The sequence below is a fragment of the Bos indicus x Bos taurus genome, chromosome 22, assembly GCF_003369695.1.
Source record: "Bos indicus x Bos taurus breed Angus x Brahman F1 hybrid chromosome 22, Bos_hybrid_MaternalHap_v2.0, whole genome shotgun sequence".
NCBI classification, from domain to species: Eukaryota; Metazoa; Chordata; class Mammalia; order Artiodactyla; family Bovidae; genus Bos; species Bos indicus x Bos taurus.
The window spans coordinates 33,429,796-33,457,660 of NC_040097.1; the positions used below are offsets into that span (position 1 = coordinate 33,429,796).

The following is a 27,865-nucleotide window of genomic DNA, read 5'->3' on the forward strand; positions in this document are numbered from 1 at the left end:
ATAAATTTATATCTCAAAATTCTTTGGGAATATGGCTCATGCTTCTTCATTGGTTACTAATATGAGCCAGAAACTGTGAGATGCACAAGTATCTAATCACAGTTTATGTTCTCAAAATCCTAGTTAGGTTAGGTCCATTGTTCCCACTCTGCAGGTGATAAAAGTAAGGCTCATAGAATTTACATCACTTTTGCAGCAAAGGGAAAGGCAGGGTTGGAATCTGGCACAGATTTGACCTCAGAACTATACTAGTACATCTGTGTTCCGTCTATCCCACCTACCTTCCCTGTCAATGCCACTTCTCTAATTATGGGGGACCTACTATTGGTTGCCCACTATCTTTCACTGCTTCCATTCACTGCTAGGGAATTACAGGAATTTTTCATCCAAATGTTCCTGGCTCCCTTTAATATGCTAACCAAGTTGCTCTTCTATATGTATGTGGTGTTTTGCTTCTTCAATATCATTTTACCTTCCTTAAGCTGAACAGCTCTGTCTCTGATCAAGGGTCACTGTGCCAAGACCAGGGCCTCCTATACACACATGTGCAGGAAGATATTTCCCTATGGGTACTCACTAAAAATTCGCATTCATGACATCTGTCTCTAGATGAGTGGGTTCAGTGGGTCCAGGGATGATTCTGGGGGCTCATCTTCAGCAAAAATTCAGGTAATTGCGGGCAAGATGGCCTATGGGGCCTCCTCTGAACACCTCTGCTCTAGCTTATCCTTTCTTGGCTTTGTCATTAGTGCTTACTCAAGTCACTGCTTGTTTGGTTACAAGGACCTGGAACTCTTGGAAGTTCACTTGTAAAGAAAGTTGACTGAAAAGAAGGACAAGGCGACATTATGAGAAAGAACACAGCCAACTTGAGTACTGGGTGCTGTCAAAGAGCTATTCTGTTCTGTTCTTTAAGGCTCCGTGGGTCCTTGTCTCCTGCATTTTTTTAGGGTTGCATCCGTGTTCTTGCCTGGAGAATCCCAGGGATGGGGGAGCCTGGTGGGCTGCCGTCTATGGGGCTGCACAGAGTCGGACACGACTGAAGTGACTTAGCAGCAGCAGCAGAGTATGTCTGCTCCATCTTGTCCTGGTAGAGCTTCTTTGTTATATTTCCCAATGGCCTTCACTGGGCTTCCAGGGGGCTGAGATGGTAAAGAATCCATTTACAAGGCAGGAGACCTGGGTTCAATCCCTGAGTCAGAAAAATCCCCTGGAGAAGGAAATGGCAACCCACTCCAATATTCTTGCTTGGAGAATCCCACGGACAGAGGGGCTTGGGACCCTATGGTCCACAGCATCTCAAAGAGAGTTGGACACAACTGAGAGAATAACTCTTTCTCACTTTCACTTGGCAAGTCTGATGTGGGTGCTAAATTTGACATATCATGGCATCACTCTTACTAAACACAACCTCTGTGTTGCTTGCTTCAAGACATCATACAAGAATCTGACTTAGTTCAGCTGACCTGTCCATGTGCAGTTGCCTTTGATCCACCTTTTGGCCACCCTGGTGTAATCATTTGAGGGTATGTTGGCAGGTGGCAGGGTACATGGTCCTGTACTGCAAACATGTGCTGCATGTAAACCTGCCACGGAATCAGGAATTAGAAGCATGAGGGAAGCTTCCTAAGCAGATGGCTGGGGGTGGAGGTAAATCACAACGGCTACTACCAAGTAGTAGAGAAATCTGAAGACTGAACTTTTTATCTTGTCCATTCTCTGCCCGTTTGTTTTCAGTTCTCTCTAACGGCTCCCTCCTAAACATGGGGCCCAGTCAGAATGGTTCTTCTTAACAGTTATGGCCATCTGTGACCTGGCCCCACTATATTTTTCTTTTCTTCACCTGAAACCAGCTTCCACAGGCAGACCGCTACTCCTTCCATTCCTCCAAAGTGCCATGCTCAGTCTGGAATGTTTCCACTTTCTCTGTGTTTCCTTACTTTTTCTGTTAAGCCTGAATGCCCTTATGAAGCCTTTCAAGGTCTCTCAGCCCTCAGCCACTCTGTGTGACCTAGTCTGATATTCATGACATTTGGTTGTGTGTTATCCTATTTCACACCATTCATCTTCTTTCACCAAAGACAATTATTTGAAGGCAAGAATTATATTCTACACAGATGGCTTCTTCAGAGCCCAGAAGCAACAAGTCCACCAAGAAAATAAGCCAAAGCACTGGAGATTGAGTTAACTGTCGTCAAAGTCATCCTATGAACTTAAACACTAGAGTTCAATCTTATTTTTTGTCAATCCAGCTAAAAGATTAGGCCCATGGGATACATTATTTCCTTTCATTTTATTATTATTTTCTTTTCTACCATGCTAAAGTTATTTTCATTCAATTGGTTGAGTTAAAACCAATATTTGTTGATAGTCACAGGGAACAATATCCAAAGTCAGACTTTAGCTAAGATTTCATTACTATAAAGACTTGTAAACGAAAGCAAAGTAGCCTGCCAACATTCATACATGAGCTAGTTAATTTTAAAAGATATTACCTCATAACCGAGTAAGTGTCCATTGCTCAATTTCCAAGGAATGGCATTCCATGAAACTTCAATTTCTGAGGAAGATAGGCTATTTGCAGAAACTTGAGATGGAGCTGTTGTAGGCTCTGTTTGGGAACAGAATGTGAAATCCAGTTATAATTTTGATAGTTAATTTAAAAATCTACTGAAGTCTTTATTAAAAAAAAACATTTCAACATATTTGAAAATACTATAAAATACTCTTTAAAAATATTTGAAAATATGAATCATGTCTTGGTCATGTCCCATTTCCTAGGAAAAGATGGCATCAGAACCACAGGCTTCTTCTTGCTGAACAACCAGAACAATGCTACCCTCCTCTCTGGCACTCCTTTCTGGGTATTCTACTTTTCTCCCTTTTTTCCCCCTTTGTTCTTTCCACTATATCATTATTTCTCTCTTTTTCATCCTTCAGCCCTGGTGGGAAATCCTATGTCCATAAATGCTACCTATTTTTATTTTTGGCCTTGCCAATCAAAAGTCAAGGTCTACAGAATTCATTTACTCAATAAGCATTTAGTGAGTGTCTTGTCCAACCAGGCTCACAAGAGGGGCAAAGTTCAATGAGATCCTCTACTCTGCTGAAGAGGAGATAAACCTGCACAGAGCTATTACACAGTACAGAGATCCCCTTGCTAATGGAGAACTCCTGGGGTTTCACAGGCCCTCCGCAGTGATTCTCCCATCTCAGGACACAGCTCTGAGTAGACCTGTCTCCTCCCCCAACATTCATTTCTATGTTAAAGGATCCTGCTCCCTGGCCATGGCTGATGGATACTGACAGCCTGGTCCAAGGATGGGCCTATTAGATAACTTTCTCTTGAGAACGTGGGTTTGGAGAAACAAGGGGGACTTGAGGCCAGTCAATCAGCCCTGGCGCCCTAGAGAAGCCCTAGGTTTCTGAGGGCTAAGAGCTTCCTTGATTAAGACTCTTCATGAGGTCTGCTATTCAAACCCCCCCCCCCCCCTTTGATTCAGTGAAATGTCTGAGGATATTTCCAATAACTCTCGCTTTTTTCAAAGACCAGTCAAGTCAGATTCTGACATCTGGAACAGACAGAAAGACCTTTAACTGACTCATCAGTGGTTGCAGGGAAGGTAACAGGAGAAGGAACGTGCAGGAGGCAAGAGGCTCCGGCTGTTGCCTCCCTCCTAGCTACCAGCCCCACTCCTGTCCAGGATGCACAGGGTGGACAGCACCCCAAAACTCCCTGGTCACTCCCCATCACTCCCCAGACCCCTGACCTGCCTTTGTAATGATAATCCTTCTCAGTAACTCTTGGAGAAGAGTTCTGGCTATGAATTTAAAAGCTCTTTCTGCTGCAAAAATTCTGATAATGCCTTTTCCTTTTTCTCTCAGAACTCGGCAGAAAAAGAACAAAACTAGGGGGTGATGGTATGATGAAAAAGTGAGCTTTCCTTACTTGTTTTTATGAATGACAACTGTGGACCCACTTCTGCAATTTACTGTAAGGCTTGGTAGATAGAGGAGATGCTGTTAAATCTTATTTCATGAGCTCAGACTACTCAAGAGCAAAAGCCTAAGTTAAAATACTAGCTCGATAGGTCTGTATGGATTTTGGCAAATTCATTAATTTTTCATCAAGCTTCCATTTTCTCCTATGTAAATGGGAAATGACAATAGTACCAACACATCACTCCTCTTTGGAAAATTCAAATTAGGTAATGTCTGGCTCATAGTAAGCATTCGATACTTGTTACTCCTGCCATTCTAATTAGGTAGAACCACATGAGCTAGCAAAATATTCAGCTGCTTTTAACCTACAAAATGGCTTTATAGACTTCTCCTAACACTACTATTATTTTGTAAAGAGATGCAATAACTGGGACAGAAAGGCAGACAAAGGGAATGAGTCCAGAGTGGAGTGTGTGTGAGTCTATACTAACTGGAACTGGTGAACCCCATCCTCGAACCTGCACATTCTGTGCTTCACCAAAGTCATACTTGTGGTCTTCCCTCTCCAATCTGCTAAAACCTCTCTTTCAGCAATTAGGAACCACTTTATAACTTGAGACTAGGGCACTTCAAAGAGAGTATCTTAATCTTACCCCCAAAAGAAGAAAGCTCTGGAAGGCAGAGCCACTCCCTGCTTCAGAGACTAGGATTCAATGTATTTCCCCCTAAAGAGATGTTTAACTAATTGTGAACCCCTCTGACTATTCACTGAATTTCACACTTCAGGTAAGCATGGTTGATCTTTATTACCTGGATGAGGACTCTAACTGTGACTTCAAACATTCTTCTTTTGAAGAAATATATCTGAACTCACAAAGAACTTCCAAATTGGGGTTTTGGATCATAATTGGATTATTAAGTTTGGAACTGATAAAAAGAGCTTCCTATATTTATGATGAGGCTTCCCTGGTGGCTCAGATGGTAAAGCATCTGCCTGCAATGTGGGAGACCTGTGTTTGATCCCTGGGTCAGAAAGATCCCCTGGAGAAGGAAATGGCAACCCACTCCAGTACTCTTGCCTGGAAAATTCCATGGATGGAGGACCCTGGTAGGCTACAGTCCATGGGGTCACAAAGAGTCAGACATGACTGAGTGACTTCACTTATATATCAACAAACACATTGTCAGTCAAAAATATAAGTTGAAAATGCATGTAATACACCCAATATATGAAGAGCATAGCTTAGCCTGTGCTATGTGCTTAGTTGCTTAGTCATGTCCTACCCTTTGTGATCCCATGGATTGTAGCCTGCCCAGGCTCCTCTGGCCATGGGGATTCTCCAGTCTAGAATACTAGACTAGGCTACTATGCCCTCCTCCAGGGGATCTTCCCAACCCAGGTCTCCCACATTGCAGGCACATTCTTTACTGTCTGAACCACCAATGAAGCCCAAGAATATTGGAGTGGGTAGCCTGACCCTTCTCCAGGGGATCTTCCCAACCCAAGAATCAAACCAGGGTCTTCTGCATTGCAGGCAGGCAGATTCTTTACCAGCTGAGCTACCAGGGAAGCTCTAGCTTAGCTTAGTCTATCTTAAACAGGCCCTGGACACTTACATTAGCCTCCAGTTGGGCAAAATCATTTAATACAAGGCCTATTTTACAATAAAGTGTTGAACGTCTCATGTAATTTATTGGCTACTGTACTGAAAGTAGCCAAAACTAGGAGCTGTGTCTACTGCTGCCCAACACCCTGATACATTATTTGATTCCACATGACCAGCCCAGGAAAAGACTGAACCAAAGTAAAATTTCCACTGAATATGTGGCCCACTTCACACCACTGTGAAGTTGAAAAATCATTAATAGCCTTTCCATACCTTCTTCTGCAGAGAAAACCGTTGTCACTGGGCTAAACGGCCCTTCACCTTTGTTATTATAAACACCCACTTTAACTTCATACAGTGAAAATGGCAGGATGCTTTCATTCCTAAAGACGTATCTTGGGGTATCAGGAGACGTGACCACTGTCTGGATCCAGTTGGTTACTCCAAGAGGGCGGAAAGCAACAACATACCCAAAACCTTCACCATTCTGTAGTTCTTCAGGGACTGGCTATAAAGGGAAGACATATTAAATCACACTTTCACATGAGGGCAAGGCAAAAATAATTTCAGCTATAATGCGAAGTCTTTTCTAAAACTAAAAGTCATCAAATAATAATCTTCATTGTACGAAGTGGCTGGATTAGGAAAGGAGAAAAGGGACAGGGAGCGAGTGAGCTGCTTTAAAACAGACACACGCCACTCTTTCATAGCCATCTAGATAACTAACTAGAATTTTCCAAAATAATTTAGATTTTTGAGCATCCTGTAGCCCCAATTTGAGTTCTGAGTAATAAAGATATACTTTCAGTTGAAATACTGCATCTCTAAATTAAATAAAAATCATCTCCTCTCTAATGTTGATCTTACAGAAAAAATTATATATTGACATGATAATTCACTGCAAGAGTAAAACTTTAAAAAAGGAAGTAAAAACAAGGTTTTAAACTCAAAGCTGTATTTGCATCATGTCAAAAATTTCTATTGATACTCCATGATCTCTTGACTTCTTATTTCTCCATCAACATCTTCAAAAAATAAAGATAACTTTAGCGCCTTCTGGCTTTGTTAGTTAACATTTTTCCCAATTATGACATAAAGCAAGGGCTGAGAGAATGGCCAGAAGGCAGCACTGCCTGGAGCCGTGGCGTGTGCATCCTCAGTGGGGGAACAGCTCCAGAGCCAACAGTCAAGACTTGACTCATCCCCAGCCAGATGACCTTGGGCAAAGTATTTCGTATCTCTATGCCTTAGTGTTTTTAACCTAAAAAATGTTGTGAGGATAAAGTGAAAAAAAAAAAAAGCAAAATGCTAGGAACAGAGAATAACACAAAGTGAACATTAAAAAATATGAGCCAGTATTAATAGCTCTACCACCATCAGCACCATCAGCATCACCCAGGAAGCCATGGCTATGGGAAGACCATCACCCTAAGGGGGCAGACGCGGCCCAGACACTTACATCCCAGGTGATCACCAGTTCAGACCGGCTCCCACCTCCTCCACTGACTTCTGAAGGAGGCACTTCTGGCACTACACAGGTTAGAGAGAAGAAATGAAACCCTATTCACATTTGGTAATATTTATCTGAAGGAAGACTCAACATTGTTTACTTTTAATATCTGAATAATTCTACGACTGGCACATTACGTGTGTGTGTGTGCATGTGTGCGTGTGCATATATACATGCAATACGTATGTGTGTATATCTAAATATATTTATCTTTTGGGGAGATAGTCACATGATTTACATTTGCATAAAATTATTAAAGATTCAAATATTTCAAACAGTAAGAAAAAATTACTCAGTATGAAGGTTAATAAAATGAGAAAAAGCGTTTCACGAGGGATTATGATAAATCAATCCAGCATGGAAATTTTTTTCCCCAAGTGTCAAAGTTACTTTTTTTAAAATTGAAATATAGTTGATTAACAATGTTTTAGGTGTACAGCAAAGTGATTCAGTTATAGACATATATACATACATATGAACACACACATATATATATTTTTCAGATTCTTTTCCCTTACAGTTATTGCAAGATATTGAATACAGTTCCCTGGTTGCTTATCTATTTTATATATAGTAGTGTATCTGTTAATCCCAAATTTCTAATGTATCCTGCCCCTTTCATTCTCCCTTTGGGAACATTTCTTTTCTACGTCTGTGAATCTATTTCTGTTTTATAAATCAGTTCATTTGTACCATGTTTTCAGAGTCCACATATAAGTAATATCATATGATTTAATTTTACTTGGTATGATAATCTCTAGGCCTATCCATGTAAGCATGAACATTTAATTTGTGACTACTCTAAGTAGAGTTCCCACAACACTGGTTTTATATAAAAATGACTCACACTGAAATCTTCAAGTCCTGTTCTTTTATGAATCTCACACAGGCATTAGATTTCTCACTAACAGAAATTTGTTTTATAAATCTCACGACACACCTAGAGCATAAGATACCTAAAGGTAGGTCCTTGTTGTGTTCACAGCTGTACCCACTGTACCTAGAAAGTGCTCAGCACACAGCAGATACTTTCTAAACATATTTCTGTGAATAAGTGAACTGAGTCTCAAGATGGATGTGGCTCCCCAATTTCTCATAATCCCTGGCACGAACATTCTATGCATTGTCCTAAGTGAAAAAGCATCATTAAAATTACTGAAATATATTCCATGACTTCTATCTTGGCTTTGTTCCAAAGTGATACATCGGCTGTATTTATAATTTTAGTCTTAACACTACAGATTCTGAAAAGGAAAGTCTTAAATCCTGTCTGATGCCTCAATAATGTGATACCATACACATTTTCTGTTCTGCGGTTTCAATGTTAGGCTGTTTTTAGCATTACAAAGGGGTCTTATGGTTAATATTAATAGTTACCCCTCATGAAAATTTTAAAAATAATTCTCCCTTAATTTAGTACTCAAGGAGCCAAAATATACCTATTCATCAATCACTTAAGCTCATTCACTGAGCTTGGAGGGCAGAATGAGATTTCCTAGCAGCTGATCTCCCAAAAGTCATTATCCTACCAATTTGTCAATGCTTGTTATAAATGAAAACAGCACTTCCCCTGTTAACAAGGTGACGATGTCAGATAGTAATTATAACCTTAAGTGACAAAAACATAGTCACTCTACATGCACTAATGAAGGCTGGCACTGGACTGAACTCTTGCAAATGTCACACTACATCAGATTCACTTACACGTGTGTCTTTTGACAAACGCCATATGGCCAGTCTGCCGTGAGACAGGTCAGATAATTGCAACGAGGCATTATTGAGGCTGAACCCCTGCTGGCCTGGGGATCAAGGGCAAGAGAAGTGGAAACACACCCCGAGGAAGACCTATGAAGCCAAGACTCAGAAAACAAAACACTAACCTGCCTCTTCAGTTCTTACTTTTTCTGAGGGTAAACTGGGTTCTCCACCTCCGATTTTGTTACTGGCTACAACCCGAAATTCGTACTCCACCCATGGATTTAACTCGACTACCGTAGCTGTGTGTGTTTTCCCATCAATGACCTCAGGCACTACAAAGGAATATTTCAGAGAGGTGAACGTTTGCGCATCTTAGGGTTGATCTGAAATCCATTCATTTGTACCAGTGGCATCTGCCTCACCCCCTTTACCTGTTGTGGCCGTTTGCCAACCCACGGAGAAGGGCGTCCTCGCCTGGACAGAATAGGCTATAACTGGGCTGTGGTTGTCTGTACCTTCTTTCCAAGAGAGCTGGGCAGTTGTGTCTGTAATTTCATCTACCTTCACGCTCTCTGGTGGCCCAGGTGAACCTATGGAAAGCAAAAATGCAAAGAACAGTTCAGTTCAGTTCAGTCACTCAGTCACGTCTGACTCTAGTTAGCAATTCCATAAACCAAAGTGAAGAACCTGCCTCATGACACGTGACACCTCATGACACTCCAATGGATCCCAATTTCAAAAGCACTTATGGAAAAAGGAAATTTCCCTGGCTATAAAACAGCCATTTTCTTTTGCATTCCTGTTGTTAGATATTTAATCTGGATTTTGAGCCATGAATTCCAAAGGCATAACACTCCATGACTGCAAATGTACATCTGCTTTTTGAGTCCTCTGTTTGGCAGGATTCCTGTCTCTTTCCAAATTCAATAACCTTCACTTTTGTGTGAAGCCTTTTTTTTTTTTTTTTAACCTCTTGGGACATCTCTGTAGTTTCCGGTTTGTTATCTAGAGCTGTTTTATTTTACAACGCACTCTGGGTCATTTTTCAGCCCAGTAGAAAATCAGTACTTTGGACAGTAGCTCAGATTGGCAAATTTTCTCAGGCATTCTGGATGATCCTGGTTTTTTGGAAGTACACACATACACACACACGCACACTCTATCACTATTATCTTTCACATTTTCACATTAAACACTATCACTGAATTAATGACATATTCAAAAACACATCAGCTTGGCAGCACCTGTGGAATGCTTACTAGTGTGAGAGCTATTGGAATGACAGAATTGAGATTTTTATTTCTTTGAATTAGCATCTGTCCTCATTGGTACAACTTCTGGTCTATTTGGGTGGGGTGGGTATCAAATCAATATTATAACTTGCATGCTCATACTGCTATCTCTGGAGAAGGAAATGGCAACCTACTCCAGTATTCCTGTTTAGAGAATCCTGTGGACAGAGGAGCCTTGTGGGCTGCTGTCCATAGGGTTGCATAGAGTTGGACACGACTGAAGTGACTTAGCATAGCATTGCTATCTCATCATGGTTTTTTCTTCAGCAAGGAAGGCTCAGTTAACATGTTTAAAAACAAAACAAAACAAAACACTGAGCCATTAACGCTTACCTCTTACTATGAGGTCAGCAGCAGATGAAACGCTGTCCACCCCCGTCTGCACCATACAAACATATTTTCCACTGTGCTTCAGTTGAATGTTTCTGATCATTAAATCACCTGATGAACTCTGTTGGAAAACACAGGTAATGAACATATTATTATTCAGAAAACACAGAGAATCTTAAAGGCCATATTCAACACCACTGGGACAAAACCCATATTTAGAAAGAAGACCTAGCTGGTTACAAAACAGAAAATTGCTCCAATGGAAAGTATGGAAATAAAAACAAGTTAAAAACCACACATGACTGCAGACATAGGTTTCTGTAGCTAAATAAATGACAAGCTTTCCCCTGAGCGTTTATGGTTTCACAGATAAATAAGGGCAGAGATTACAGTCTCAGAGTCTATTTACTTCCACTAGGGTGACACTTCTTTTTATATCCACTGCTCAGCACCAGCTCAACTCTTTTCTCTTGTTCCAGCCTCTCTGCAATTATCTGCCTGAGAAGAAGAGGGAAGCATTTAGGTATCTGGTGAGAGATAAATGCAGCACGACAAGGGGATTACCACGGTTGAGACACTTTTCTGAGCTCTTTGAAGCTTAAAAAGCCTAATGCTGTTTAATTCCTTTGCTACAGAATTTAGGGACAGTCAGTATGAACCCCTCAGTAAGAAGAAATTAAACATTTTAAACCAAAAAATAATAGCTGCCCATAAAGACACTGGCTGGCGTTTCCCAGTGCCAATTAATGAAGCAAATGTATTTCTAAAAGCTCAACTTCAAATAGTCTTCATTTTAAAAGAATGTAAAATCATGTTCATAAAATGACTAACTGCAGGCCAGTTTCACGCATTAGTAAAAGTATGGATTGAAATAAAATGATTTGGAAAGCAAAGCCTTTTGAAAAGGATCACTTACTGGGAAAATCTCTAAACTGTACAGACAAGGAAGCAATGAGTGGTTTGTCTTATACATTAAAAGGATAGTTTTACTTTTGGGTTTTCCTAGTATTTGTTGAAAGATGGATTCCACTATCTTGTTTTTAGGTAATTTCCCAAGATCTTCTCTAGGTTGATTTCTTAAATATTGCTTCAAATCCTCAGGACTCTTAATGGTCTATACATTCTCTGACGGTTTGGAAAGTGGCTTCAGCATGATTTTCTTGAGTACTGGGAATAGACAGATGTGAGGTGATTGATGGCTGTAATTAAATAATAATCCAGAAACTGTTAAGTTTGCACATTTTACTTTGATCAAGTTAAACTCTTTCCTTTCTCTCCCTCTCTCTCTTTCTCCTCAGGGTTATTTAGAAATTTATCCCTAGGACAAAACCTTCAATGCTTGCTGACCTTTAGAAACTCTCAGGTTTTATGAGCTCCATATCCTCACAGGAGGTTGATTATCATTTCTATAGAAATCTCTTATTTTCAGTGAAGTAAGAACTTTTTAACGATTAAATTCCATTAAGGCATTAGGGTAAGCTGTTATTATTTCCTGTGTTTATTTGCTTATTTTGAAAGCAGTTGGGTAAAAAGGGGCTGAAAGCAGGATTTTCTTTATGTCCATAGATTCATGAATACAGTTTCTAGGCATATAAGCTGGTTTTGTTTCTTGAAGAAGTTAAAAAAAAAAAAAAAAGACTGATGTTGGGTTTGTCATTTCTGTTCATTTCGGTATTGATGGGTGAAGAGAGACATAACTTAGCTAGTTTATGTAATACCCAAACCATCTTCCTGAAGAAATATAGCTAGGCTCACTCACGATGAAGAGAAATATAACTTTTAATTATTTTTTACACTGAGAGTGAAAACAGAAACAATGAACATGCACACAAGGAACAATTGAGTTTTTCTTTCAGAACCAACATGAAATTGAGTGGATGAATACATTAATGAAAAACAAAATGCAGCAAAAACAAAGAAGGATCCTGTCCTTAATTTTTGTCTTTCTCAGTAGACTAAATTTATGTTATTCCTCTTCTAGCACTTTTTCTCTCTCACCCTATCTGTTGTCTTTTAATGAAGCAATATAAAGAGTCAAGATTGATCTTAACAAAATTTCATTAAATGCTTGCCATATATGACTCACTTGAGGTTAGAGAAGTGCCTTATACATAACCTCTGCTCCCTAGGATAGAAACCTAAGTCAGGGTTTTATGTGTGTGTGTATGAAAGAATTTATGTTTACAAATTTATGGAAGTTTATTTAATAAAGGTTCAATAAATCACATGGCACATACCATATATACACAACCTCAGAATGAAAGAGGAAAGAAATTTCCAGTCCCACTGAGGATATGGAGCAACTGGAACTTTTATTATTACTTATGGGAGTGCAGACTGGTGCAATTACTCTGGAACTCTGTTTAGAAATAGCTACTAAGGCAGGATATAAGCATAATCTACAATCCGGCAATTCCACCCCTATTACATACTTTACAGATACGTGTACATATGCTCCCCAAAGACATTTATAAGAACGTCTGTGGTAGTACTAACCATAATAGCTAAAGGATGAAAACAATCTAACGTCCATCACAATAAAGCAGCTTAATAAGCAGTGAAATATTCATTTAATGAAATACTAATAGACCATGAAAATCAATGAACTATAACTACACAGATCATGCACAGCCAAGACTCAACATAAATAAAAGATATAAACCAGATAGAAAGAGTAAAATGATACTGACCTATCATATTATAAATCTGGATTGTGACTATCTTTGGTGGGCTATTTAGCACTGCAATGAAGCAGTCACTAGACTTCTGGAATAGGGCTTCCATTGCTTCTGGGTTTCACTGTTGTTTACTTGAATGGGTTCATTTTATGAAAATTCATCAGGCTATACATTTATAGGTTGTGTATTTTTGGTGAGAACATAATAGCTGTCAAGATGTAGTTATTCTAATGTGTAACTACGGCTCTAAAAGCACCACTCTAAATAGGACCATAGTTGAAATGGTCAAAAAAACATGGCTGTAATTCTAAACTTCAATTTCTTTCACAAGAATAAAATGCTTAATAATAATAAAATACTATTAATTAAACCATTTGATACTTTCTTATGAAAATGACTATTCCCAGACATTAAAAAAAAAAAGATAAAAAAGGACAAGGGAATTCCAAAAGGAAGTTTCACTTTGACCAAACCAATCTTTTCCCCATTAGTTTTCACTGTTAATGGTTAAAATACATGCAATTAATTACTGATTACAATAAAGATAATAGGAGAAGAGTGTAAAAAAAAAATCCAAGTAGAATTAGTCTATTTGTGGTATAATGGCACCTGATAGATTATTTTTCAATATAGTCATCAGTGAAATAACATCTATTATTTAGAAATATTTAGAAACCAGCTTGTAATCCCTTGAGTGTAAACATAATTCACATAAAGCAACTTACAAACATTACAAACATTAATATTCTTTGAATAAATTCTTAGAAGCACAATAATTCTTTGAATAAAAATAGCTTCTACTTTATTATCTCTTAAATTAGTGTTTTAGTCTTTCTTTATACAGTTTTCCTAAATTTTCCTTCCCCTCACCTCAAAAACAATGGACTAGAATTAGAACAATACAGAAGCAAATCTTCATTTCCCTATCCCTATTTCCCTTAAAACATCTCCCTCAAACTTCAGCAGTATAATTTCAGTCTTTCAGAAAGCAAGTCCTTTTTCTACGCTGCTGATCATAGCATTACTTGAAAATGGAGCTTTTCAGTAATAGAAGAGCCCTGTTCCTACAGGTTAAACAGGGTTTTAAGATGAGGGAGACATTCAACTAAGTCATATGAATTTTAGCTCTTTCTAGAAAGCACTATCTTTTTAAATATAATCATTGATTCAAATAATGGCTATCAAACCATTCAACATCACAGTAATCCAAGTCTATGCCCCAACCAATAACGCTGAGGAAGCTGAAGTTGAACGGTTCTATGAAGACCTACAAGACCTTTTAGAACTAACACCCCAAAAGATGTCCTTTTCATTCTAGGGGACTGGAATGCAAAAGTAGGAAGTCAAGAAACACCTGGAGTAACAGGCAAATTTGGCCTTGGAATATGGAATGAAGCAGGGCAAAGACTAATAGAGTTTTGCCAAGAAAATGCACTGATCATAACAAACACCCTCTTCGAATAACACAAGAGAAGACTCTACCAATGGACATCACCAGATGGTCAACACTGAAATCAGATTGATTATATTCTTTGCAGCCAAAGATGGAGAAGCTCTATACACTGAGCACAAACAAGACCAGGAGCTGACTGTGGCTCAGACCATGAACTCCTTATTGCCAAATTCAGACTTAAATTGAAGAAAGTAGGGAAAACCACTAGACCATTCAGGTATGGCCTAAATCAAATCCCTTATGATTATACAGTGGAAGTGAGAAATAGATTTAAGGGCCTAGATCTGATAGATAGAGTGCCTGATGAACTATGGAATGAGGTTCGTGACATTGTACAGGAGACAGGGATCAAGACCATTCTCATAGAAAAGAAATACAAAAAAGCAAAATGGCTGTCTGGGGAGGCCTTACAAATAGCTGTGAAAAGAAGAGAAGCGAAAAGCAAAGGAGAAAAGGAAAGATACAAGCATCTGAATGCAGAGTTCCAAAGAATAGCAAGAAGAGATAAGAAAGCCTTCCTCAGTGATCAATGCAAAGAAATAGAGGAAAACAACAGAATCGGAAAGACTAGAGATCTCTTCAAGAAAATTAGAGATACCAAGGGAAAATTTCATGCAAAGATGGGCTCGATAAAGGACAGAAATGGTATGGACCTAACAGAAGCAGAAGATATTAAAAAGAGATGGCAAGAATACACAGAAGAACTGTACAAAAAAGATCTTCACGACCCAGATAATCACGATGGTGTGATCACTGACCTAGAGCCAGACATCCAGGAATGTGAAGTCAAGTGGGACTTAGAAAGCATCACTATGAACAAAGCTAGTGGAGGTGATGGAATTCCAGTGGAGCTATTTCAAATCCTGAAAGATGATGCTGTGGAAGTGCTGCACTGAATATACCAGCAAATTTGGAAAACTCAGCAGTGGCCACAGGACTGGAAAAGATCAGTTTTCATTCCAATCCCAAAGAAAGGCAATGCCAAAGAATGCTCAAACTACTGCACAATTGCACTCATCTCACACGCTAGTAAAGTAATGCTTAAAATTCTCCAAGCCAGGCTTCAGCAATATGTGAACCATGAACTTCCTGATGTTCAAGCTAGTTTTTGAAAAGGCAGAGGAACCAGAGATCAAATTGCCAACATCCGCTGGATCATGGAAAAAGCAAGAGAGTTCCAGAAAAACATCTATTTCTGCTTTATTGACTATGCCAAAGCCTTTGACTGTGTGGATCACAATAAACTGTGGAAAATTCTGAAAGAGATGGGAATACCAGACCACCTGATCTGCCTCTTGAGAAATCTATATGCAGGTCAGGAAGCAACAGTCAGAACTGGACATGGAACAACAGACTGGTTCCAAATAGGAAAAGGAGTACGTCAAGGCTGTATATTGTCACCCTGCTTATTTAACTTATATGCAGAGTACATCATGAGAAATGCTGGGCTGGAAGAAGCACAAGCTAGAATCAAGATTGCCGGGAGAAATATCAATAACCTCAGATATGCAAATCACACCACCCTTATGGCAGAAAGTGAAGAGGAACTCAAAAGCCTCTTGATGAAAGTGAGAGTGGACAGTGAAAAAGTTGGCTTAAAGCTCAACATTCAGAAAATGAAGATCATGGCATCCGGTCCCATCACTTCATGGGAAATAGATGGGGAAACAGTGGAAACAGTGTCAGACTTTATTTTTCTGGGCTCCAAAATCACTGCAGATGGTGACTGCAGCCATGAAATTAAAAGACGCTTACTCCTTGGAAGGAAAGTTATGACCAACGTAGATAGCATATTAAAAAGCAGAGACATTACTTTGCCAACAAAGGTCCATCTAGTCAAGGGTATGGTTTTTCCTGTGGTCATGTATGGATGTGAGAGTTGGACTGTGAAGAAGGCTGAGCGCCGAAGAATTGAGGCTTTTGAACTGTGGTGTTGGAGAAGACTCTTGAGAGTCCCTTGGACTGCAAGGAGATCCAACCAGTCCATTCTGAAGGAGATCAGCCCTGGGATTTCTTTGGAAGGAATGATGCTAAAGCTGAAACTCCAGTACTCTGGCCACCTCATGTGAAGAGTTGACTCATTGGAAAAGACTCTGATGCTGGGAGAGATTGGGGGCAGGAGGAGAAGGGGATGACAGAGGATGAGATGGCTGGATGGCATCACTGACTTGATGGAAGTGAGTCTGGGTGAACTCCGGGAGTTGGTGATGGACAGGGAGGCCTGGCTGCTGTGAGTCATGGGGTCGCAAAGAGTTGGACACGACTGAGTGACTGAACTGAACTGAACTGAACTGATACTTTAGTCACTGGGGATACAATGGTGAGGGAGAAAAAAACAACAACAGTCCTTATGTTCATGGAGCTTTCAGCTGAAAGATGGCCATTAGTCAAAGGACTACTACAAATCAATGTAAAATACAGTGTAATGCAAGGTCAAATATGCAGACAAATCTATGAGTTTCTGGAGTCTCAATATATTGATAGTTAATATCTGCAATAGGAACAGAAGCCATCCAGCAAAAGAGGGTTAGAAAAAATGGTCTATAAAAGAGACATATATGCAGAGACTCCAAGACAGGTGAGAAAATAAGTCTACTTTGAGGGTGTGAGGGGTAAGGTATGTCAGGGGGATAATCAATTCACAAATCCAAATGAATAAGCCTCCCCCACCACCAAAGGCTCCATTTAATTTTGCTGTAGCTGATTTCAGGTTTATACTTATGTCTTAATGACAGTACATTTTTTATTATTTTTGAAAAAACTCAAAGAGGTTTGCTAAGTAATTAAGAATTACTTACTTATCTAATTATTTGTTCATCTAATGACATAGATTTCTCCAAGTAAAGATCATATTTACAGAACATGTTACATGTATAAACAGTAAATGGATTTATAAGCCAAATCACCTGTGAAGTAAATGCTAAGGAAAAGTTCAGAGTCCATAAGATGAAATAGAAGAGAAGTTTTCAGAAGCTTTAACTATAAGCAAGGTGAAAAGACAGCCTTCAGAATGGGAGAAAATAATAGCAAATGAAGCAACTGACAAAGAACTAATCTCAAAAATATACAAGCAACTCCTGCAGCTCAATTCCAGAAAAATAAACGACCCAATCAAAAAATGGGCCAAAGAACTAAACAGACATTTCTTCAAAGAAGACATACAGATGGCTAACAAACACATGAAAAGATGCTCAACATCACTCATTATCAGAGAAATGCAAATCAAAACCACTATGAAGTACCATTTCACGCCAGTCAGAATGGCTGAGATCCAAAAGTCTACAAGAAATAAATGCTGGAGAGGGTGTGGAGAAAAGGGAACCCTCTTACATTGTTGGTAGGAATGCAAACTAGTACAGCCACTATGGAGAACAGTGTGGAGATTCCTTAAAAAACTGGAAATAGAACTGCCATATGATCCAGCAATCCCACTGCTGGGCATACACCCTGAGGAAACCAGAATTGAAAGAGACATGCGTACCCCAATGTTCATTGCAGCACTGTTTATAATAGCCAGGACATGGAAGCAACTTAGATGCCCATCAGCAGACGAATGGATAAGAAAGCTGTGGTACATATACACAATGGAGTATTACTCAGCCATTAAAAAGAATACATTTGAATCAGTTCTAATGAGGTGGATGAAACTGTAGCCTATTGTACAGAGTGAAGTAAGCCAGAAAGAAAAACAGCAATACAGTATACTAACACATATATATGGAATTTAGAAAGATGGTAATGATAACCCTGTATGCAAGACTGCAAAAGAGACACTGATGTATAGAACAGTCTTTTGGACTCTGTGGGAGAGGGAGAGGGTGGGAAGATTTGGGAGAATGGCATTGAAACATGTATAATATCATATATGAAACGAATCGCTAGTCCAGGTTTGATGCATGATACTGGATGCTTGGGGCTGGTGCACTGGGATGACCCAGAGGGATGGTACGGGGAGGGAGGTGGAGGGGGGGTTCAGGATGGGGAACACGTGTATACCTATGGTGGATTCATGTTGATGTATGGCAAAACCAATAAAATATTGTAAGTAATTAGCCTCCAATTAAAATAAATAAATTTATATTAAAAAAAAGAGAAGTTTGTTAATTTTCCTATATATTTTCTTAGGTGATGATGGTAATGAAATTTCTGATATAATTTAAAAACCGTTCTGTATTGAAAGAAAAACACTACATAATAACCCACACCAGGTGAAGATAAGGAAGCAGATAGCTCATCACTAAATACAGGTAAGCTGAAAGTACATTGTGAGATATACAGCATGCTAAAAGTCAAATTATAAAATAAACCTTGGAACTTGGAAAACCTCTTGAACCCTGCACATATAACATGAACTTTCAATAAAACAAATTTTCAGCAAAAACTAATTCCCTAGTAAGCACTCTTGATATAAATGCTGCTGCTGGGCTGCCAAGAAGCATAATTTGCCAGTGTAAGTGGGAAAAAAGGTACTTTGAAAACAATTTGGAAGGCAAGGTAGAATAGAATTTCTTCTCTTTTTAAAATCACTTTTACACAGCCTGTTATTGTACAGACTCCAATATTAATCATTCATCCCAGCAACTGGGTTGTCTTCCAAGCCCTGACATTGCATGTGAATCATACATAGGAACCTTGCAACAGTCTAACCAATAGCTTACTTCTGAAACCTGAGTGGTGGTTTTATCTGTGAAGGTCCCTGAGGGAATTGGTAGCAGATGTGAGTAACTTCTGTATTTCTGACCAACCAAGTTAAGTCCCCCCAACACATCCCAAATGGCTGTGACACAGCCACCTGTTTTACAGATGGACACTGCTCACCCAAGGAACAGAAATAATGACAACCACTGAAAGATGAAGATAGGCCCTAACACTAGAAACAGTGTTAGTTTATCTGGTTCATTAATAGTTTCATCTGAAACTTTGATGCCAAGCTATCTATAGAGGTCATATTTAGGGCAGTAATAAGCAACTGGTTCACATCAAAAAACTTTTGACTTTCTTTGGTACCAATAAATTGGAATACATGATCCTTTATAGATTCAAAGGATTAGATCTGATGGACAGAGTGCCTGAAGAACTATGGACAGAGGTTCGTGAGATTGTACCGGAGGTAGTGATCAAGACCATCCCCACGGAAAAGAAATGCAGAAAAGCAAAACGGTTGTCTGAGGAGGCCTTACAAATAGCTATGAAAACAGAAGAAGCAAAAGGCAAAGGAAAAAAGGAAAGATATGCCCATTTGAATGCAGAGTTCCAGCCAATAGCAAGGAGACATAAGAAAGCCTTCCTCAGTGATCAATGCAAAGGAATGGAGGAAAACAATAGAATGGGAACGACTAGAGATCTCCTCAAGAAAATTAGAGATACCAAGGGAATTTTTCAAGCAAAGATGGGCTCAATAAAGGAAAGAAATGGTATGGACCTAACAGAAGCAGAAGATATTAAGAGGTGGCAAGAATACACAGAACTGTACTAAAAAGGTCTTCATGACCCAGATAATTATGATGGTGTGATCACTCACCTAGAGTCAGACTTAGAATATGAAGTCAAGTGGGGCTTAGGAAGCATCACTACAAACAAAGCTAGTGGAGGTGATGGAATTCCAGTTGAGCTATTTCAAATCCTAAAAGATGATGCTGTGAAAGTGCAGCACTCAATATGCCAGTAAATCTGGAAAATTCAGCAGTGGCCACAGGCCTGGAAAAGATCAGTTTTCATTCCAAACCCAAAGAAAGGCAATGCCAAAGAATAATCAAACTATGCACAATTGCACTCATCTCACACACTAACAAAGTAATGCTCAAAATTCTCCACGCCAGGCTTCAACAGTATGTAAACTGTGAACTCCCAGATGTTCAAGCTGGATTTAGAAAAGGCAAAAGAACCAGAAATCAAATTGCCAACATCTGTTGGGACACTGAAAAACCAATAGAGTTCCAGAAAAACATCTATTTCTGCTTTAATGACTATGCCAAAGCCTTTGACTGTGTGGATCACAACAAACTGTGGAAAATTCTTAAAAGTGATGGGAGTACCAGACTATCTTATCTGCCTCCTGAGAAACCTGGATGCAGGTCAAGAAGCAACAGTTAGAACTGGGCATGGGAAAACAGACTGGCTCCAAATTTGAAAGGAGTATGTCAAGGCTGTATATTGTCACCCTGCTTATTTAACTTAAATGCAGAGTACATCATGAGAAATGTTGGACTGGATGAAGCACAAGCTAAAATGAAGATTGTCAATAACCTCAGACATGCAGATGACACCACCCTATGGCAGAAAGTGAAGAATAACTAAAGAGCCTCTTGATGAAAGTGAAAGAGGAGAGTGAAAAATTTGGCTTAAAAATCAACATTCAGAAAACTAAGATCATGGCATCTGGTCCCATCACTTCCTTGCAAATAAATGGGGAAACAGTGGAGACATTGACAGACTGGGCTCCAAAATCACTGCAGATGGTGACTGCAGCCATGAAATTAAAAGACACTTGCTCCTTGGAAGAAAAGTTATGACCAACCTAGACAGCATATTAAAAAGTAGAGACATTACTTTGGCAACAAGGGTCTATCTAGTCAAAATTATGGTTTTTCCAGTAGTCATGTATGGATATGAGAGCTGGACTACAAAGAAAGCTGAGCACCAAAGAATTGATACTTTCAAACTGTGGTGTTGGAGAAGACTCTTCAGAGTCCCTTGTACTGCAAAGAGATCCAACCAGTCCATCCTAAAGGAAATCAGTCCTGAATATTCATTGGAAGGGTTGATGTTGAAGCTGAAATTCCAGTACTTTGGCCACAGCCACCTGATGCAAAGAACTGACTCATTTGAGGACTCTGATGCTGGGAAAGATTGAAGGAAGGAGGAGAAGGAGATGACAAAGGATGAGATGGTTGGATGGCATCACTGACTCAATGGACATGAGTTTGAGTAAACCCAAAAGTAAGCTTTTGAGTATAAGTTTGGTGATAGACAGAGAGGCCTGGCATGCTGCAGTCCATGGGGAAACAAAGAGTTGGACAAGACTGAGCAACTGAACTGAACTGATCCTTTACAGGATTTAGATATCAGCTTCTTTTATCCTAACTATTGCGAGAGTGACATATAGAAGATAAAAGCTTGGTCAAAGACTCTTCAGACATATATTTAATTGTATCTAATATCCAAGTTACCTTTGAGGTATCAGCTTCTATTTCAACATCAAGCTCATATTAACGACCTGGGGATTTTTTTTTTTTTTTTTTCTGGTCAGGGTAGTGTTCGTGGAGTATCTTACTGGAAGCTGGTGATCTCAAGATCCCAAGTGTCTGTTCCCAGAGTGATTGTTTCCTCAATGCTTCCTAAACTTCAGCCATTAGAAGGACACCTCTGCATTTTTGGTAAGCCACATCTCAGCACAAAATGCTCTATTATTTACTTAATTTTTTCTTAAACTATTTAACTTTCTTAAACTTAAATTATATAGAAGTCAACACAGAAATATGTGTACTTTTATCTAACATGGAACACTGCTGACCAAAATAATAGTTAACTGATAAAATGAAAAGTGTAGAAATAGAAAATAATGCAAACAGACATGGTCCACAATAATGTAAATGGACACTAGCTGTACATTTTCAAAGTCTCTGAGAATGTGACCTTTGCTCTTTTAATTAAAAAGGCAGATTAACAAGAATTGGAAAATCATTTGTGACCAACCTAACACCATACTGAATTACTCTCATTGATTTAACCTAAATGATTGAAACAAAATTGAAAACAGTATGGATCTTACTCTGCTTTGTTGTCTATGGTACCTTATCTTTGCTTTGCAAAATACTTGGCTACTCAGATCATTAAGCCAGTAGTTCTCAACACTGGCTGTACAATAAATTCACCTGGACAGTCTTTATAAACATACCAGAACTCATGAAGCTGCATCTCAGAACAGTTAAATTAGGATGGATAAGAAATGGAGAGCTTTTAGCTAATTCTAATGATCAGCTAGTATCAAAACTCGTTAAACTCCTGAGATTTTATATTCTTCATCTTCACTCCTCCTGGAACGAAAAGGCTCAAGACAGTCACCAACATCTTCTCCCTAGGTTTAAAGCTCCACAGTCAATAAATGCAAAAAATAATCATCAAGTTAGGTTGTTTAGTGCTGGATTTATAAGCAGAGGAAAGTATCCCGGTACATATTTTCATTCTGGAGGATGGGTGAGAAAGTAATATTTGTGAAACAGGAACTATAGGTCAAGCACAAGGCTCATTTCCTTGACATTAGTTGCACTGACGTACCTGTTGTCATTTTAAAAACAATAGTCATTGAAATAATTCAACACAGTGATAGGTTTCTACAGAAACTGTTAGTCAATGTGAATCACCCTAAGATTACTCTGAACTGATGTGACAATTCTGACAAAGAATGAAGGTGTTTCAAGTCATAATATCTAAGAGCATATCTTGAGTGGCAATCACATCTCACAGATCAAATGTCTTTTTTCTTTTTGTTGTTTTTACCCTGATACAAGAGGTTTAAAATATACTGGGAGTAGATCTGTCCCTTGTAGAATTATAAAGTAGCACATAAAAAAATGAAACCCACTGATACAAAGGTACAAAAAGCCACTGTTTCATGGAAACTTGAGCAAGCAATTTGTGCCAAATGTCTTGCGTTGACTTCCTAGTTCCAATTAATTTTGGTGTGTAATAAATTACTCCCAAAATTTAGTGGCTTAAAAAAATGATGATCATTCACACCACTCAACAATGTGTAATCTGAGCAGAGATCATCAGCTCATCTCAGTTGTAAACCTTATCAGCTGGGGCAGCTTGAATGGGGACAGTACCAGCTTACATGACTGTTGAGTGGTGTTGGCTAGTGAGTGGAAGCACAGCCCTGCTCTTAAGGTAGACCTCTCTGTCTACCTGTTTGTACTTCCTCATATTATGCTGGCTGGATTCCAAGCAAAACTGTACCAATACAACAAGGTGGAAGTGCATGCATTTTTATGAGCTAGCCTCAGCAATCACAGAGCTTCACTCCTATTTTTCTTTAGCAGTTAAGGCAGTCACAAAGGTCTACCTGGGTTTAAGCAGAGACGCATTCATTTCACCACTTGATGAGAAACAGTGTCAAAGTCATAGTGAAAGAAGAGCAAGTTGGGCAAAGTGTGCTTGTGTAGCCATTTTTGGAAAACACCATGAGCCACATCCCTTCAGATCCATTCTGTAGCTGCCATACTGCCTCTTTTGAGGGTAGGTGACCTACAAAGACTATACAAAATGGTCCTCTTACTTTCTGTCTTTTCCTCGGCTTCCTCCCATCAGCAGTTCTGAGAGAGGGAGAATGGTGAGTTTATAGTTTTTGTTCAAAATTCATCCTTGCAGGGTTGTTTTAAGCTGACTGTGCCAAGAAACCAAAATAGATGTAAAAAACTCTAACAACCCTGAGCTAGATGTCCTTGCATGTCAGTAGCCTGTGTGATAAGCCAGAGAAAAGATACCCACAGTCAGAGAGAATAAAATCATACTCTCTCCTAGGAGAGTTGTTCACAAAGTGATCATGCTAGCTTTATTACGACTTCAGACCAAAATATTCCAACAGTTTTCCTGATACTCCAGAAATATAGATTTTTAAAATCTCAAAGTGAAAGAAAGAAAAGTGAAAGTGAAGTTGCTCAGTCGTGTCTGGCTCTTTGCAACCCCATGGACTGTAGTCTACCATGCTCCTCCATCCATAGGATTTTCCAGGCAAGAGTACTGGAGTGGGTTGTCATTTCCTTCTCCAAAATCTCAAAGTCTTATTTAAAAATATAACGAAAAAGATGAGAGACTGAGAGAGTCAATTCCTAGGCAGGTTGATAAGAAGTCCAGGGTCCCCAAGGAGGTCTCAAGAAGGAGGAAAGGACAAATGTCTTTTTTTTTCTCTACATTCCTTAGTCTTAGTCACATAAAATGTTTTAAAATGTTATATAAATTAGTCACATAAAATGTTTTCCATAACTGATGATTACGCAACAAACAACTCTGTTTAAACTTTGTACTAAGGATTATATAATATATCTTGCTTGAGGACAGTTTCTCCTTCTTGAAAACCTGACGAATCCTGTTATCTTAAAATGTATATTATGGGAGTGGGTCTAGTAAGATCTTTACAACCTTGAGACATTCTTTTGATCTACTGTAATAACCAATTAAAAAGTATATAACTCCCTTACTAACACTAGCGAGGGGGGCACTCTCCATACCCCTTTTGATGTCTATGTCAGAAGCTTTCTCTGCCCCTTTTCTTACTTTAATAAAACTCTGCTACACAAAAGCTCTTGCGTGATCCCAAAGCTAAATCTTCTTCTTCTTTGGAGATCATGAATCCAACATCATTCACTGTAAGCTATCAAAGACAGAAGGTTGGATGTCAAATATTATCATTAGACTATTTTTCTAGTAAAAAGCATCATCTAAAATTTTCAAGTCAGTATTAATAAATGGTTTTCAAAATTAGAGTATTTACTGTAATAAAAAATGGCTAAAATTCCTGGGTTTTGTGTCTAAAATTTTCAATTGCCCAAAATGAGCCATTTATTCTTCACTTTCTTTTTCATGTCCAGATCAACTATATGGTATAATTAAATATTATGTCTTGTAAAGTAGAGTAATTTTCTTTCTGAAATTGAGACATAAAAATCAAGCCACTATGGACAATTACAACTCAATAATAAAAAGTCAAATAACCTAATTAAAAAACAGAACAATCACCCTGACTTCTGATTTTCAACTGGCATATAAACAGTTTAGCAGTCATCACTCTGTTCTGACAACAAGTAAAAAGCTAAGCAACTCCTGTTAAATCTGACAGAGAAGTGAGGTCAAGAATAAAACCACTACCTCTAAAATGGAGAGACAATAGGCAAATACAGGGAACCACAACTTTCTGGAGCAGAAATCCAACAGCAGAATTTTCCCTGGAAGCCAGTACTGGAGTAGAAAAATCTGAACTGTGATTGATGAATTTCTGGAGGGTCAGCAGAACAAGTCTAAGAGCTAACACTCCTGGGAACCCAGGACATAGGTGGTTCCCCACATTTTTCTGAGTTTTACCTCCAGGAACTCAACTGGATCATCATAGTGAATGATTGAAGATCTTCTCATACTTCTGGGAGGGGGAGGTAAAATGAACCATTCTGCAACAAGCCACAGCACTATATTCTTCTTAAAAAAACAAATTTTGCCTTCAGAAGAAACTATTTTACCAGAGCCTAACCTGCTGGGGTTTTGTAATAGCCTAGTAAATCTTGTCCATGGGGTGGCATAGCATCACACATGACAGGAACACAGCACCACCACCTCTTTCTAAGAAAAATACCCAAATATAGCTTTCCACACGGGGGAAAAGAAACACACAGCTCCAGTCCCTCAGCCATCCTATCTCACCAAATGGGTGAGGAGGAGACAAAGAACTGGTGAAGTTGATAATTCAGGAGGACAGGTTCACCAAAACAATGGGACCAAGACACATAACTAGAGAATACTCCCTCTCACTCCCATACTTTCCCACTATATTTATAAAGCCCTATTCACTGCACTTCTTTTAGCCAGTACATCATTCATGGGTTTCAAGAGAAAACTTACACAGCATATTAAAATGCAAAACACAACAGTATTAAGAGGTTGAATACACATCGGAACAGGCATCAGACATGGCATGAGTTATCAGACCAGAAATTTTAAAGAACTATGATTAATATGCTAAGGTATTTAATGGAAAAAAAATAGGTAGTATGCAAAAAATGGATAATGTAAGCAGAGGAATGGAGATTCTAAAAAAAAAAAAAAAACACAAAAAAAACTAAAAAAGAAACGTGTGAGTTGAAGGGCAAGTTGCTATCATCTATAGGAAGCAGTATAAGACAAGGCACCTGTTTTCTTAAGGATCTGTAGAGAAGAAAGTCTCCTTAAAAAAATTCTTAAATTTAAAATTTAAAATTTAATTTTAGTTTTAATTAAGAAAATTTAATTTAATTAATTTAAATAAATTAATTTTTAATTAAGAAAAATTCTTAAATCTCCTTAAAAATTCTTAAAAAATTCTTAAAAAAGAAAGCCAGTGATCAAAAATACTGTAAAGAGATAAGTAATGACTTTGATGGGCTCATTAGTAGACTAAACATGGCTGAGAAAACAATCTCTAAGCTTGAGGATAAAGTGTGTATGTGTGTGACAATCAAATGTTCCAAAACTTAAAAGATGAAACAACTAAAAATAAAGAAGAAAATACTTAAGAACTGCATAATGGTGGTAACAGAAGGAGAAGAAAGAAAAAAAGGAACAGAAATAACATGTGAAGCAGTGGTGATGAAGAATTTCCCAGATTTATATCTGAAATCAAACCACAGGTCTCTCTCCAGAGAGTACGAAAGTGATAAAGGCCAGAAACACAGGCCTAAATAAGAAAAGAAGAACATCAGAAAATAAATAAGTAAAATATTCTTAATTGATCTCATAGTTTTTTTCAAAATAACAATTCACTGCTAGGAGGAAAGTGAAACTAAACATATTCTTGCCATATGTAGGACCATAGGAAAAACAAGAGAATTCCAGAAAAAACATCTGCTTCATTGACTATGCTAAAACCCTGGACTGTGTGGATCACAACAAACTATGGGAAATTTTTCAAGAGATAGAAATACCATACCACCATACCTGCTTCCTAAGAAATCTGTATGCACGTCCAGAAGCAACAGTTAGAACTTGACATGGAACAATGGACTGGTTCAAATTGGGAAAGGAGTACCTCAGGCTGTATATTATCACCCTGCTTATTTAACTTATATAAAGAGTACATCAGGCAAAATTCCAGGCTGGATGAAGCACAAGCTGGAATCAAGATTGCCAGGAGGAAATATCAATAACCTCAGATATGCAGATGACACCATGCTTATGACAGAAAACAAAGAGGAATTTTTCATCAACCAAAGACCTCTTGATGAAAGTGAAAGAGGAGAGTGAAAAAGCTGGCTTAAAACTCAACATTTAAAAAACCAAGATCACGGCATCAGGTCTCAGCACTTCATGGGAAATAAATGGGGGAAAAGTGGAAACAGTGACAGATTTATATCCCTGGGCTCCAAAATCACTGTGAATGGTGACTGCAGCCATGAAATTAAAAGACGCTTACTCCTTGGAAGGAAAGTTATGACCAACTTAGCATATTCAAAAGCAGAGACATTACTTTGCTGATAAAGGTCTGTCTAGTCAAAGCTATGGTTTTCCCAGTAGTCATGTATAGATGTGAGAGTTGGACCATAAAGAAGGCTGAGTGCTGAAGCATTGATGCTTTTGAATTGTGGTGCTGGAAGACTCTTGAGATTTCCCTG

The 27,865-nt window shown here is 38.7% G+C and overlaps 1 protein-coding gene across 6 annotated transcripts in view; it reads right to left on the minus strand.

Moving 5' to 3' along the window:
- Window positions 1-27,865, minus strand: part of CNTN3 (contactin 3) — a 399,245-nt gene that overhangs the window by 37,325 nt on the left and 334,055 nt on the right. For 4 of the 6 annotated variants that reach the window (XM_027522607.1, XM_027522610.1, XM_027522609.1 and 1 more), the window contains 6 exons: window positions 10,383-10,500; window positions 9,189-9,347; window positions 8,940-9,089; window positions 7,009-7,079; window positions 5,823-6,057; window positions 2,496-2,611 (listed from right to left, as the gene is read on the minus strand). In XM_027522607.1, coding sequence (XP_027378408.1) covers window positions 2,496-2,611; window positions 5,823-6,057; window positions 7,009-7,079; window positions 8,940-9,089; window positions 9,189-9,347; window positions 10,383-10,500 — 849 coding nt within the window. The remainder of the gene's footprint in view (window positions 1-2,495; window positions 2,612-5,822; window positions 6,058-7,008; window positions 7,080-8,939; window positions 9,090-9,188; window positions 9,348-10,382; window positions 10,501-27,865) is intronic. The other 2 variants (XM_027522611.1, XM_027522612.1) reach the window with 1 other exon arrangement.